This window comes from Kogia breviceps, chromosome 12 (genome assembly GCF_026419965.1).
Source record: "Kogia breviceps isolate mKogBre1 chromosome 12, mKogBre1 haplotype 1, whole genome shotgun sequence".
NCBI classification, from domain to species: domain Eukaryota; kingdom Metazoa; phylum Chordata; class Mammalia; order Artiodactyla; family Physeteridae; genus Kogia; species Kogia breviceps.
Window position 1 is genome coordinate 84,333,684 of NC_081321.1, and position 16,389 is coordinate 84,350,072.

General features: G+C 36.7%; 1 protein-coding gene across 2 annotated transcripts in view; it reads left to right on the forward strand.

Moving 5' to 3' along the window:
* PARPBP (PARP1 binding protein) overlaps window positions 1-16,389 on the forward strand; it is a 78,287-nt gene that overhangs the window by 16,136 nt on the left and 45,762 nt on the right. Inside the window, exons 3-5 of one of the 2 annotated variants that reach the window (XM_059081957.2) lie at window positions 1,113-1,346; window positions 3,313-3,345; window positions 6,801-6,908. In XM_059081957.2, the coding sequence (XP_058937940.1) occupies window positions 1,113-1,346; window positions 3,313-3,345; window positions 6,801-6,908 (375 nt within the window). The remainder of the gene's footprint in view (window positions 1-1,112; window positions 1,347-3,312; window positions 3,346-6,800; window positions 6,909-16,389) is intronic. The other variant, XM_059081959.2, reaches the window with a different exon arrangement.

Below are 16,389 nucleotides of genomic sequence, written 5' to 3' on the forward strand. Positions count from 1 at the left end.
AAAGAGTCAGATATGTAGAAAACAATATATTATTTGGCTGTGTTTGATTTCTTTCTATTATTCTTCATTGGCTAAAGATGATGTTACAGTTTAGTTCCAATGACTAGTACTATTTAAATACGCACCCATTATTTTAAATGCTATTAATGGAAAGATATTGGTGTTAGCAGAAACTACTAGCATATTAACTATGGAAGAGGGCAACAAAATCTGTATCTCAAAACCATGTATGGATACTTAAAAATATTTGTTACTCATGCTGTAGAAAGGAGTAGTTAGAATGTTTTTACTGAATTAGGTCTATCATGTTTTGGAGGGCACCATTATTAATATCTGAGACATTGAGTGGGACAGAATGCAATCAATTAAAAAAAATCTTCAGCATGTCCACTGAGATAATTTATCATGTAGATATTGAAGAAGAGGAAAAAATGAACAATTTTGCCTGATTAGTAATATCTGACAACTTATAGAAAGAAACCTGACTATGGCTTCTTAGCACTTGTTTGTTATAGTTTAGTGTGATGATGAGCAGGGAAGATTCAAAATTCTTTTCTGACCCCAAATTTTAGCACCAATATTTTGCTTCTGAAATAGTAATGAAATAAAACATAATTTTTAAAATTTTAATTTTATGTTCATGCATTAAGACTAACACTTGGAATAATGTGATATGTAGGAATTCAGTATGCCATGACAGTTTTAAATAAGAGATTAAAAATACATTAGCAAAAAGAACTAAAAGGAACTAAGTATTAACAGAATCAAATGTTTCCCCAGTCAATAACACTTATGTTCAGTTCACTGGTCACCCATCTCCCCACTTTGGGTAGAAGAAATTTAGTGAAGTTCAGGAAATAAGATGACTATATTTGCTAAATTTGTCATGTGCAAACTTATTATAGTTGTTCATATTTTGAAAAATCTTTTTCTTTTATATCTGGTTTTAAAATTATTCCATAGCTCAACTTTGATGTTCTTTAAAAATCCACAGGAATTCAATGTAGGCTTTTCTATAACAAAATTCAGTTTGTACTTTCTATCTTAATTGTAAGTTAATGAATATCTAGCATCCAACTTTATTATTTTATTTTTGGCATTGTCTCTTTCAGTACAGTGGAGAATTTACAGTCTCTCTCAGCGATGTCTTATTGACCTGGAAATACTTACTACATGAGAAATTGAACTTACCAGTTGAAAATATGAAAGTGATTGACCATTATGAGAACATTAGGAAGATTTATGATGATTTCTTAAAAAATAGTAACATGTTGGATATGATCGATATTTATAAAAAATGTAATGTTTTGACTTCTAATTATGAGAATTATGCCAACATATCTCCTGTAAGTATTTTTAAAATAATTTTATCTTAATCAAATTAAAATTTGGCTAGATTTATTTTTACTTTAAATGATAGATCAGCATTTATAGTAACTTGATAATTCTTTTGCTTTTTGGATCATGTTAAGAATGGAAAATTTAGCTACTTGAAAGCTAGTCATTACTTGAGAGAAATATTTTGGTGGTAAATTTTGTTGAATTTGTATTATTATTTGGTTGAAATATAAGAACAGCTACTTATTAGGTCAAAATATTTTTGATAAATCAGTACCAAGTACGTGATTTCTTTTTGAATTATGTCAGGGATTGATTTTGTATTTTATTTTCTTGGTTTAATGTGCATCTGTTCATTTGGCATATATTATATAAATGATTTCTATGACTCTTTCTATGGATTAATAGTAGTTTTTACTAAGATAGAGTATCATTTCATGAGGATAGTATGATGCAATATACATGAGGTAATACACTATTCCTTTTTTTTTGCAGACACATTCATTGCCTTGTTTTTTTATAGAGTATAAAATTTAAAGTTAATGGAGTAGCATCCCTTGAAGTTTGGTTTTGTCTACATTATAGTTGATAAACTGTTTTAGAATATATTTGAATATATCTAGTTTGTTTTAATTTTTTTTTTTTTTTAATTTTTTGCGGTACGCGGGCCTCTCACTGTTGTGGCCTCTCCCTTTGCGGAGCGCAGGCTCCGGACGCACAGGCTCAGCGGCCACGGCTCACGGGCCCAGCTGCTCCGCAGTATGTGGGATCTTCCCAGACCGGGACACGAACCCGCGTCCCCTGCATCGGCAGGCGGATTCTCAACCACTGCGCCACCAGGGAAGCCCTATCTAGTTTGTTTTAAAGTATTGAAAATATATTTCTTTATCTTACCATATACCAAGTGCCACTAAAGTAGTAATTAAACAGTGGTAATAAAAGAATAATTGCAGCTATAACTAGAAGAAAATGTTTACTGGATTTTCTCAGATATTAAAATATTTTATAAATATTTCTATCTGATACTTGGGAATAATGTTTTGTCTGCTTAGAATGGAAACCTCCACAATAACAGTTGTTTAAGACAATGGAAGTTTGTTTCATTCTTTTATAAAAGATGTCAAAAGGTTAGCATCTAGGACTGATATGATAAGTGCATGGTTATCATATAGTACCTAGGATTTTACTGTCAGTCTGCTCTCCTATCTTAGTTCTTGACTTCTACCCTCAAGATCATTTGTGATCCAAGGTAGTTGCTGGAGCTCCAGACATTGTATCAGCATTTCATGCAGCAGGATGTAGTAAGGGAGCACCGCACTCTCTTTTCCTTTGAAAGAGATGTAGCTCTTTTGTTTCCATCTCATTAACCAAAACTTAGTCATATGGCCAGACCAACATGCTAGCAAGGATGGAGAATATAGTCTTTATTCTGGATAGTAATATGCCAGAAGAAAAAAGCAAGCTCTGATACTAAGGAAGAAGGGGAGAATGGATACTGGCAGGTGGTTTGTTGTCTTTGCCTCATGGAGCTATCATGGAAACCTTTGCCTTTTTGTAACTTTCTCAAAATACATGCACACACGTGTACACACATACCCACACGTGTACACACATACCCACACATACTCACCCACACCATGATAAGGATACTTGTGAGTGAAGACAGTTTTTTTATTCCGCTCTAGTTATGTTTTATTTGCTTACCTGTAGAGATGATTTTTAACTACTTTTCACAAAGTTCATTTAGAGAGGTTAATCAAACACAAGTATTAGATTGTAGGAACAACAAGCATGAGTTTCTGATAAGCCAGTGAGAGTATAATCTGCCTGAGGTCTTTGTTTTCATTTTATCCTTTGCCTCTAAGTCCTCTAATAAGTTTCTTCATTTAAGTGAATCAGCTTATAGTGTGAGATATATAAGGTTTTACATTTGAGGAAGTTCTGTCTCCAAATATCAATATGTCTCCTTTGCAGAACATCAGGAATGAAGTGGGAACTGCTGAGATGGTAATATATGAAGTAGAAAGTTTTTGGCATTTTACACTTAGAAGACTAACAACTTGATCTCTGATACTTGTTACTCAAAGGATATTTGCAGTGAGGAAAAAGTGAGCAGGAAAATATCCCTAGATCGACTTTTCAAAAATATGCTAAATGTAACCCTAATTTATGCTACAAGTATCTTTAAAGTTACATATCAGAAAGTTCTAAACATTTCTGAGTTTCAGGGTCCTGAAATATCATGATCCTAATAAGCTTTTTTGTTTGTGATTTATTGTAACCTAAATAAGGCAAGAATTAAGAGGAATTAAGATAAAGGTAAGACAGGGAAGTTCTGGTAACATAATTTGAATGATAGCCCTTTCTCCTTTGTTTCCTACTTTTATAATTCCTCTCCTGAGGAACATGGTTGCAGGGCCGATGGGCATCTGGGAGCATAGAAGTCCTTGGATGCTAACTGGACTCTAAGTAGGGAGAATTGTTACAGAGATTGCTCTCATGAACTGAGCAATTATCTGGAGGACAAAATCAGAGACCTGGGCTGAGGAGTAGAAGTGGTAGATCCTGAGAAGAGCTTAGCAGCCCTCAGAAATCTGAGGAAGGTCAATAAATGCCTTCTATGAGTGTGCCAGGGTTCCTTTACTCTCAAGAAGCAGCAGCAGCAAAGTAGCTGAATGGATGGTCTTACTGTTGGTAGGGCTTAAGAGACCACAAGAAGACTTTTTTTCAGCCTAAGCAGGTGACTGGCAGCTTGCTTATTTCTCCACTGCTGCTCCATAAGGAGTAGAGACCATTTCAACTTCTATTACTCATAGAACTATCATCACTTAATGTACCTCAACAGTCAGCTAGGCCCCAAAGAGCCAGTGAAGAGAAGCCACGGTCACCTAAGGGGTCTCAGTGGCCAGAAAGATGAATCAGCTAAGAACACACATGCCTAACAAAATAGAGCTGCTCGAAGGGAATGATAGCAAATTGAATCCAGCGAAATAATAAGTACTCAAGGAACTTCAAGTATATACCTAAACATAAGACTTTCTAGACATTAAAAAAAAAGAAAAGTTTTCCCAATGTAACAGATGAATTCAGACTCAAATTAGTATCCTGAAAGTCAAGTACAATAAGTAAAGCACAGAGTAAAAAACATAAAGAAACAAAGAGGGAAAAATTAAGAAACTTGGAGAGTAGTTCTAGAGGATTTAACATATAAACGTTAGGAGTTCCAGAAGGAGAAAAAAGAACAGATGCAAAAGAGGCCATGATAAAATAAATCATATATTTGTTACAACTACATTTGTTATAATAAATATTTTCCTGAGTCTCCTAAGGAGTGTTTATGAAGTTCCAGGCTGAATTGATGAGAAATGACACTTACCTAGACATATCCTGGTAAAATTCCTGCACTCTTAATTTCCTGGCAGAAAGAACAAGTTATTTTAAAAGAAAAAAAAAATTAAATAGCATGTCCTGAAAGTGACCTAAGAATTCCATCCTCAGCCAAGATATCATTTATCTGCCAAGTTAAGGAAGGACTTGTGAGGATATGCAAAAATTTAAAGAATGTCATCATGCTACCTCATGTGAAGCATTTACCTTTCCAAAGACTAATAATTAAACAGATGAACTGGAGCAGCGGTCTATCTAGGGAAAGATGGTAGTGAGCACTAAAACTTGGGAGTGTGTACGTGCAGTTAAAATGATAAGGATGGACTGGGAATATATGAGCTAAAATGGAAGACTTATACTAAGAGAGATTCTGATACTAGTTTAGAATTAAAACTGCTAAACTTTGTAGTTTGTTAGGGGTAAGTAGCAGGCATTATCACTTTTAAAAAAGAATAGAGAAATATGAGTCTGATTTGAGTACAGGGAGAGTAAAGGCAACTATTAATGGAATGGAAAAATACAGTACATCTTCCAAATTAATAAGAGGATAAAAATACAGTGAGTAGCAACCTGTCAAATCAGTAAAGATAAAAATCAGTAAAATTAATAGTGTACCACAAATATATTGTGATTTTTATCTTGCCTCAGAAAGCTTTATGCTATATTATCTAGAGTCCTTCTCTAACTTTGAGGTCTAGGAACCGCTTTACACTAAAAATTATTTAGGACTAGAAGCAGATTTTGTTTATGTGGATTATATCTATTGATATTTTCCATATTAAAAATTAAAACTGAGAAATGTTTCAAATGTTTATCAGTTATTAAAATATTGATATTGAACCTGTTACATTTTAATATGAATAACATGTTATGAAGAATAAGTTTATTTTCAAAAAAAAAAAATTGTGAGAATAGTGACATTGTTTTACATTTTTATGAGTATCTTTAATATCATGTGTGATAGAAAATACCTGGATTCACATGTCTGCTTCTGTTTGATAAGTTAGTTTGATTGAAGAATATCAAGAAAATTCAAATTCACATTGATACATAGTTGGAAAAGGAGGACTTCCCAGATCCCCTGAATGGGTCTTAAGGACCTCAGAAGTACTTGGACCATACTTTGACAACCACTGAACTGATCTAGAATAAAGTACTTTGCATGTAATTAAATATGAAAATGTTTTTAACTAGAAGGTAATATTCTCCCATTTCTAAAAATAATATTGTGTTTATGGAAAAATAAATCTTTGCTTTCAGCATCTCTGCTGAAAACATAAGAACCATAAGTGTGAGGACTACCGTATTCAAAATTTGTTAAATAATAAATTCTTATTTTGGTGATGTTGAATTTTGAGATTGAAAAATTGTATATGTTATAAACAACAAAATCCTAGGCTTTCTAGTTTTTTTTTTCATCACTTGATTAACTCTTTATGAATACCAGCTTATATCAGTAAAATTGTGGCAAATGCTATTTCTTTTTAAGGAGCATATATTGGTGAGTTACTTTAGTTATAATTTTCCAGTATCTCACTGGGCTTTGTTAATTCAGTTTGTCCCTTTCCTTCAGGTTTATCAGGAATTGTGAGTGTGTTTGTGTTTGTACATACCTGTATAATCTTCAGTCCCTTAGAGTAAATGAAATAATAATGGAGATGGTTGAGTAGTGTGTCAGGCTGAAGGCAAATATCTCTTTATAAATTATTTTTTCATGGAAACTCTTATTTTGTTTGAAATATTGTGCTGCTTAGGAAAATAGATTTACTTATGTATATTCCAAAATGAAGCATTTATTGTGGGCATTAGCTAAGACTTTCTTCCATACAAGTAAAAGGCTCAGATGAAATTTCCAAGGTCATCTTTTAACTCTGAACTTGTAAAATTCTTTGAGTACAAGTGCCATTGGAAACAGATTGTTAGGAAATTTAATTCCATGTATATTATGGACTGCCAACAAAAGTCAGGTAATATGCTGTACACTGGAACGTCAGAGACACCAAGTAGAGCTAGGTGTGAAATATTTTTTACAGTTGGCGTAATATTTTGTTAGTAACATCTTCTATTTCTTACAGAGTCAACTACGGGATTTTCTTTCTGGCAGACAGTATGTAGTAGATGATGAAACTGATTTTTCTGAACCAATGTCACCAATAAGTAAACACAACCAGGATAATGAAAAGGTATGGCTAAATTGTGAGTAAATAAAAGAAGGATATGATCCTCTTCAAATCACTATGAATTTGTATGTTACAGTTACTATTTTTTAAAAAAATTTTAAGTTTTTTTGTTTTTGTTTTTGTTTTTGTTTGCGGTACGCGGGCCTCTCACTGTTGTGGCCTCTCCCATTGTGGAGCACAGGCTCCGGCTGCGCAGGCTCAGCGGCCATGGCTCACGGGCCCAGCCGCTCCGCGGCACACGGGATCACCCAGGACCGGGGCACAAACCCGCATCCCCTGCATCGGCAGGTGGACTCTCAACCAGTGTGCCACCAGGGAAGCCCGAAAAAAATTTTTAAGTTTTTAATTTGCTTAAATTAAAAAAATATGTGAAAAGTAGTACATTGGACACTGGCAAGAGCATGATAATAATCAGTTTATTCATGGTTTTGGGCCATGGTAACAGGCACTGTGCAAAAATAGGTATCACTAAGTATTGGAAAAGTAGTTGACGGTACAGGTTGCCAGAGTTCTTTGAATTTTTACATTTGGTATACTTCACAGTTAGTATTTTATTTTATTTTTTTTAATTTAGTAATATGCTTCTTTATTTATTTATTTTTGGCTGCGTTGGATCTTCGTTGCTGTGCGCACTGGCTTTCTCTAGTTGTGGCAAGCGGGGGCTACTCTTGCTTGTGGTGCATGGGCTTCTCATTGCGGTGGCTTCTCTTGTTGCAGCGCATGGGCTCTTGGCACATAGGCTACAGTAGTTGTGGCACGCAGGTTCAGTAGTTGTGGGATGTGGGCTCTAGAGCACAGGCTCAGTAGTTGGGGTATGTGGGCTTAGTTGCTGTGCAGCATGTGGGATCTTCCCAGACCAGGGCTTGAACCCGTGTCCCCTGCATTGGCAGGCGGACTCTTAACCTCTGTGCCACCAGGGAGGTCCCATAGTTAGCATTTTAAATGGTTGATTCTTAGGAGAATATGTTTTGTTCCCTACTCTTTAAAAAATCTGTTTCTACTTTTTGCAGTAGAATAGCTGATGCATCATAAATTCTGATAACAGGATTTGTTGTCCAAACAAACCACAAAAAAGTAGTGTAGGTTTGGTTTAATATAATTTACTTTCAGCTGAACACTATTCTAGGTACCTAATTACATGTAGTAATTCCTTACTAACCATGGGAGTTGTGTTTATGAAAGTTTCTTAGTAAAATTACCATTGACAAGATGAAAGGTTAAGAGTACTGGAAAGAGCATATCTAAAAATATGTTGGGCTTCCCTGGTGGCGCAGTGGTTGAGAGTCTGCCTGCCGATGCAGGGGACACGGGTTCGTGCCCCGGTCTGGGAGGATCCCACATGCCGTGGAGCGGCTGCGCCTGTGAGCCATGGCCACTGATCCTGTGCGTCTGGAGCCTGTGCTCCTCAACGGGAGAGACCACAACAGTGAGAGGCCCATGTACCACAAAATAAAAAAATAAAAATATGTTATGTGAGATTGGTTCAAGATGGCGGAGTAGAAGGACATGCTCTAACTCCCTCTTGTGAGAACACTGGAATCACAACTAACTGCTGAACAGTCATTGACAGGAAGACACTGGAACTCACCAAAACAGATACCCCACATCCAAAGACAAAGAAGAGGCCACAAGGAGATGGTAGGAGGGGCACAATCACAATAAAATCAAATCCCATACCTGCTGGGTGGGTGACCCACAAACTGGAGAACACTTATACCACAGAAATCCACCCACTGGAGTGAAGGCTCTGAGCCCCACGTCAGGCTTCAGAACCTGGGGGTCCAGCAATGGGAGGAGGAATTCCTAGACAATCAAACATTGAAGGCTAGCGGGATTTGATTGCAGGACTTCGACAGGACTGGGGGAAACGGAGACTCCACTCTTGGAGGGCACACACAAAGTAGTGTGTGCATCGGGACCCAGGGGAAGGAGCAGTGACCCCACAGAGACTGAACCAGACCTACCTGCTAGTATTGGGGGGGGTCTCCTGCAGAGGCAAGGGGTGGCTGTGTCTCACCATGAGGACAAGGACATTGGCAGCAGAAGTTCTGGGAAGTACACCTTGGCATGAGCCCTCCCAGAGTCTGCCATTATCTCCACCAAAGAGCCTGGGTAGGCTCCAGTGTTGGGTCACCTCAGGCCAAACAACCAACAGGGAGGGGACACAGCACCACCCATCAGCAGGCAAGCAGATTAAAATTTTACTGAGCTCGGCCCACCAGAGAAACACCCAGCTCAACCCACCACCAGTCTCTACCATCAGGAAACTTGCACAAGCCTCTTAGATAGCCTCATCCACCAGAGGGCAACAGCAGAAGCAAGAAGAACTACAATCCTGCAGCCTGTGGAACAAAAACCACATTCACAGAAAGATAGACAAGATGAAGAGGCAGAGGGCTATCTACCGCATGAAGGAACAAGATAAAAGCCCAGAAAAACAACTAAATGAAGTGGAGATAGGCAACCTTCAAGAAAAAAGAATTCAGAATAAGGATAGTGAAGATGATCCAGGACCTCGGAAAAAGAGTGGAGGCAAATATCGAGAAGATGCAAGAAATGTTTAACAAAGACCTAGAAGAATTAAAGAACAAACAGAGATGAACAATAGAATAATTGAAATGAAAAATACACTAGAAGGAATCAATAGCAGAATAACTGAGACAAAAAAGGATAAGTGACCTGGAAGACAGAATGGTGGAATTCACTGCTGCAGACCAGAATAAAGAAAAAAGAATGAAAAGAAATGAAGACAGCCTAGGAGACCTCCGGGACACATTAAACGCAACAACATTAGAGGGGTCCCAGGAGGAGAAGACAGAGAGAAAGGACCCAAGAAAATATTTGAAGAGATTATAGTCAAAAACTCCCCTAACATGGGAAAGGAAATAGCCACCCAAGTCCAGGAAGCACAGCGAGTCCCATACAGGATAAACTCAAGGAGAAACATGCCGAGACACATAGTAATCAAATTGGCAAAAGTTAAAGACGAAGAAAAATTATTGAAAGCAGCAAGGGAAAAACGGAAAATAACATACAAGGGAACTGCCATAAGGTTAACAGCTGATTTCTCAGCAGAAAATCTACAAGCCCGAAAGGAGTGGCATGATACACTTAAAGTGATGAAAGGGAAGAACCTACAACCAAGATTACTCTACCCAGCAAGGATCTCATTCAGATTCGATGGAGAAATCAAAAGCTTTACAGACAAGCAAAAGCTAAAAGAATTCAGCACCACCAAACCAGCTCTAGAATAAATGCTAAAGGAACTTCTTTAAGTGGGAAACACCAGAGAAGAAAAGGACCTACAAAAACAAACCGAAAACAATTAAGAAAATGGTCATAGGAACATACATATTGATACTTACCTTGAACATGAATGGATTAAGTGCTCCAACCAAAAGATACAGGCTTGCTGAATGGATACAAAAACAAGACCCATCTATATGCTGTCTACAAGAGCCCCACTTCTGACCTAGAGACACATACAGACTGAAAGTGAGGGGATGGAAAAAGATATTCCATGCCAATGGAAATCAACAGAAAGCTGGAGTATCAATACTCATATCAGTTAAAATAGACTTTAAAATAAAGAATGTTAACAAGAGACAAGGAAGGACACTACATAAAGATCCAGGGATCAATCCAGGAAGAAGATACAACAATTATATACGCACCCAACATAGGAGCAACTCAGTACATAAAGCAACTGCTAACAGCTGTAAAAGAGGAAATAGACAGTGATACAATAATAGTGTGGGACTTTAACACCTCACTTAACACCAATGGACAGATCATCTAAACAGAAAATTAATAAGGAAACATAAGCTTTAAATGACACAATAGACCAGATAGATTTAATTGATATTTATAGGACATTCCAACCAAAAACAGCAGATTACACTTCTCAGGTGCGCATGGAACATTCACCAGGATCACATCTTGGGTCACAAATCAAGCCTCAGTAAATTTAAGAAAATTGAAATCATATCATGCATCTTTTCTGACCACAGTGCTATGAGATTAGCAATCAGTTACAGGGAAAAAATGTAAAAAGCACAAACACATGGAGCCTAACAATATGTTACTAAATAACCAAGTGCTCACTGAAGAAATCAAAGAGGAAATCAAAAAATACTTGGAGACAAATGACAATGAAAACAACAATCCAAAACCTGTGGGAGGCAGCAAAAGCAGTTCTAAGAGGGAAGTTTATAGCAATACAGTCCTACCTCAAGAAACAAGAAACATCTCAAATTAACAATCTAACCTTACACCTAAAGGAACTAGAGAAAGAAGAACAAACAAAACCCAAAGTTAGCAGAAGGAAAGAAATCATAAAGATCAGAGCAGAAATAAATGAAATAGAAGCAAAGAAAGCAAAAGCAAAGATCAGTAAAACTAAAAGCTGGTTCTTTGAGAAGATAATCAAAATTGATAAACCATTAGCCAGACTCATCAAGAAAAAGAGGGAGAGGACTCAAATCAATAAAATTAGAAATGAAAAAAGAGAAACAACAGACACCTCAGAAATACAAAGCATCCCAAGAGACTACTACAAGCAACTTTGTGCGAATAAAATGGACAACCTGGAAGAAGTGGACAAATTCTTAGAAAGGTATAACCTCCCAAGACTGAACCAGGAAGAAGTAGAAAATATGAACAGACCAATCACAAGTAATGAAATTAAAACTGTGATTAAAAATTTTCCAACAAAAGTCCCGGACCATATGGCTTCAGAGGTAAATTCTATCAAACATTTAGAGAAGAGCTAACACACAAAGTAGTGTACGCATTGGGACCCAGGGGTAGGAGCAGTGACCCCACAGAGACTGAACCAAACCTACCTGCTAGTGTTGGGGGGTCTCCTGCAGAGGCGGGGGGTGGCTGTGTCTCACCGGGAGGACAAGGACACTGGCAGCAGAAGTTCTGGGAAGTATTCCTTGACGTGAGCCCTCCCAGAGTCCACCATTATCCCCACCAAAGAGCCTGGGTAGGCTCCAGTGTTGGGTCACCTCAGGCCAAACAACCAACAGGGAGGGGACACAGCACCACCCATCAGCAGGCAAGCGGATTAAAGTTTTACTGACTTTAATCCTTCTGAAACTCTTCCCCAAAACTGCGGAGTAAGGAACACTCCCGAACACATTCTGTAAGGCCACTATCACCCTGATACCAAAACCAGGCAAACATACTACAAAAAAAGAAAATTACAGACCAATATCACTGATGAATGTAGATGCAAAAATCCTCAACAAAATACTAGCAAGCAGAATCTAACAACACATTAAAAGGATCATACATAATGATCAAGTGGGATTTATCCCAGGGATGCAAGGATTCTTCAATATATGCAAATCAATCAATGTGATACACCATAGTAACAAATTGAAGAATGAAAACCATATGATCATCTCAATAGATGCAGAAAAAGCATTTGACAAAATTCAACACCCATTTATGATAAAAACTCTCCAGAAAGTGGGTGTAGAGGGAACCTACCTCAACATAATAAAGGCCATATTCAACAAACGCACAGCAAACATCATTCTCAATGGTGAAAAACTGAAAGCATTTTCTCTAAGATCAGGAACAAGACAAGGTTGCCCACTCTCACCACTATTATTCAACATAGTTTTGGAAGTCCTAGCCATGGCAATCAGAGAAGAAAAAGCAATAAAAGGAATACAAATTGGAAAAGAAGAAGTAAAACTGTCACTGTTTGCAGACGACATGATGCTATACATAGAGAATCCTAAAGATGCCACCAGAAAACTATTAGAGCTAATCAGTGAATTTGGTAAAGTTGCAGGATACAAAATTAATGCACAGAAGTCTCTTGCATTCCTATACACTAATGATAAAAAATCAGAAATAGGAATTAAGGAAACACTCCCATTTACCATTGCAACAAAAAGAATAAACTGAACTAGGGAGACAAAGACCTGTATGCAGAAAACTCTAAGACACTGATGAAATAAAGATGATACCAACAGATGGGGAGATATACCATGTTGTTGGATTGGAAGAATCAATATTGTGAAAATGACTATATGACCCAAAGCAATCTACAGATTCAGTGCAATCCCTATCAAATTACCGATGGCATATTTTACAGAACTAGAACAAAAAAAATCTTAAAATTTGTCTGGAGACACAAAAGACCACGAAGAACCAAAGCAGTCTTGAGGGAAAAAAATGGAGCTGGAGGAATCAGACTCCCTGACTTCAGACTGTACTATGAAGCTACAGTAATCAAGACAATATGGTACTGGCACAAAAACAGAAACATAGATCAATAGAACAGGATAGATAGAGATAACCCCAGGCACCTATGGTCAACTGATGTATGACAAAGGTGACAACGATATACAATGGAGAAAAGACAGTCTCTTCAATAAGTGGTGCTAGGAAAACTGGACAGCTACATGTAAAGGTATGAAATTAGAACACTCCCTAACACGATACACAAAAATAAACTCAAAATGGATTCGAGACCTAAATGTAAGATGGGACACTATAAAACTCTTAGTGGCAAGCATAGGAAGAACACTCTTTGACATAAATCACAGCAAGATCTTTTTTGATCCACCTCCTAGAGTAATGGCAATAAACACAAAAATAAACAAATGGGACCTAATGAAACTTCAAAGCTTTTGCACAGCAAAGGAAACCATAAACAAAGCAAAAAGACAACCCTGAAAATGGGAGAAAATATTTGCAAACCAATCAACGGACAAAGGATTAATCTCCAAAATATATAAACAGCTCATGCAGCTCAATATTAAAGAAACAAACAACCCAATGGAAAAATGGGCAGAAGACCTAAACAGACATTTCTCCAAAGAAGACATACAGATGGCCAAGAAGCACATGAAAAGCTGCTCAACATCACTAATTACTAGAGAAATGCAAATCAAAACTACAACAAGGCATCACTTCACACCATGTAGAATGGGCATCATCAGAAAATCTACGAACAACAAATGCTGGAGAGGGTGTAGAGAAAACAGAACCCTCTTGCACTGTTGGTGGGAATGTAAATTGATACCGCCACTATGGAGAACAGTATGGACGTTCCTTAAAAAACTAAAAATAGAATAACCATATGATCCAGCATTCCCACTACTGGACATATACCCAGAGAAAACCATAATTCAAAAAGACACATGCACCCCAATGTTCAATGCAGCACTATTTACAATAGCCAGGTCATGGAAGCAATCTAAATGCCCATCGACAGAAGAATGGATAAAGAAGTGTGGTACATATATACAATGGAATATTACTCATCCATAAAAAGGAACGAAATTGGGTCATTTGTTGAGACGTGGATGGATGTAGAGACTGTCATACAGAGTGAGGTAAGTCAGAAAGAGAAAAACAAAAATTGTGTATTAACACATGTATGTCGAACCTAGAAAAATGGTACAGATGAACTGGTTTGCAGGACAGAAATTGAGACACAGATGTAGAGAATAAACGTATGGACACCAACGGGGGGAGGGGTGTGTGATGAATTGGGCCATTGGGATTGACATGTATACACTAATGTGTATAAAACGGATGACTAATAGGAACCTGCTGTATAAAAATATAAAATTAAATTTAAATAAAATAAAAATATGTTATGTAAAACGTCTAGAACATGCCTACTTACAAGTCAAATGCTCCAATAAGTTAAAGCATTTGATGAATGACTTTCTTAATTTTCTGGAAACATTGCTAAGGCAGATTCTCCCAAAAGTCCCATGCTCTACAGATTGCAATTTTTTTTTTTTTTTTGGCGTCACAGCAAGGCTTGTGGGATCTTAGTTCCTCAAGCAGGGATTGAACCGCAGCCCTTGGCAGTGAAAGCATGGAGTCCTAACCACTGGACCTCCAGCGAATTCCCCAGATTGCACTTTAAAAAATATATTTGATCACTGCTCTCAAATACTTGTATACCTACTTAGACTTAATAATATATTTTATATGTGCATCTAATATTTTTTCTGTCCTATTTGAAAGTTAAATTGCTGACATCATGACACTTAATCCCTAAAATTCTTCAGCATATCACAATACCATTATCATATATAAGAAAACTGAAGTATTCCCTAATATCATTCATTTACTATTTTCCCTATTCAAATTTCTCTATTTGTCCCTGAAATGGGTTTTATGTCTCTTTAGACTCTTTTAGAATTCTCCTCAGGTTTTTTTTTCTCTTGTTATTTATCTGTTGAGTTCCTATTGGTATTATTTAACTTGTTCCTCTATTTCCAATAAACTGGAAACATCTAAAAGCTTCCTTAGACTGAGCAATGTACTCTATGAAATACTTCATAACTGATGCTGAGTATTTCATTTTGTATCACACTGGGAGACACAAACTCAAGTTGTCCTGAATTTGTGAGGTCTTTCCAATATAAAGATGTAGTTTTTCTTTTGCTGTCAAAAAAGATCTAGTGATACTCTGACTCTGTAAACATCCTGTTTCCCAACAACCTTTCACTGAATGGTTTTGAGCATGCACTGATGATCCTTGTCTGAATCAGTTATTTCCTTAGAGTTTGCAGAATGGTTACTTTCCAACTCTATCATGTCTTTACACCAATTTGCTGCCATTTCTCAGTAAAGAAGAGCTTTATCTTATTAACTGGGATGAAGTACAGTTCCCTAAAAATGGCAGGGTCACTACTTAATTCTTTCTCTTTACCAGTTTAGGAGTTAGTGTAATAGTTACTTACAGGAAGAAAATTAGATGTTTTTATTTCTGTTTACGTTTCTCTTTTTGTGTGTGTTTACATTACTATGGACTCATGGATTTTTATTTATTCAGAGTTTTAAAATCAATTAGTCATTAATCTTTGATGCTAAAATGTACTTCAATCTGGCTTCTGTATCTTTTTTACATGCCCTAATAGACTTTTGAGCACTTCCCTCTTTTCTGGTACAAGTATCCCAAGCCCACCTTTGGTTGTTTCCTGCTTAGGCATGGTTTCTTTTAGTGATTGTAACTGTTTTCTGTTGCTTTACATTCATTTATTGCTTACATTCTCATTGTATGTTTTTCCTACCTTGACAGGATGTTTACCAAATTGTGTGGTCTTTTCTCAGTGATACTTAAGGAGTACACTCTCTTTTTTTCTTCTTAGGAATACATTCTTATAGGCTACAGGGAGGAAACAGTAATTGTTATTGTGCCTTTTATTTAAGAGGAATGAACTAATTTGTACATTTAAAATGACCTAAATAACCAGGAATGAGGACCTGCCCATTCCAATAGAAAATCCTTATAAGGAGCCTCATAGAAAATGTATCTTGTGTGGAACATGGGTAGATTATGAGAATGTACAGCTTTTTTCTGTTTGTTTCTCCACTTATTAGATGCATTTATGGAAGGGACATAATAGGTCTTTGTGGAAGAAACAAAAAGAAATTACAGAATCAATTAAGAGAGCTCAAATAATGGAATTTATGCCAGTTACATTTATTTATTTAT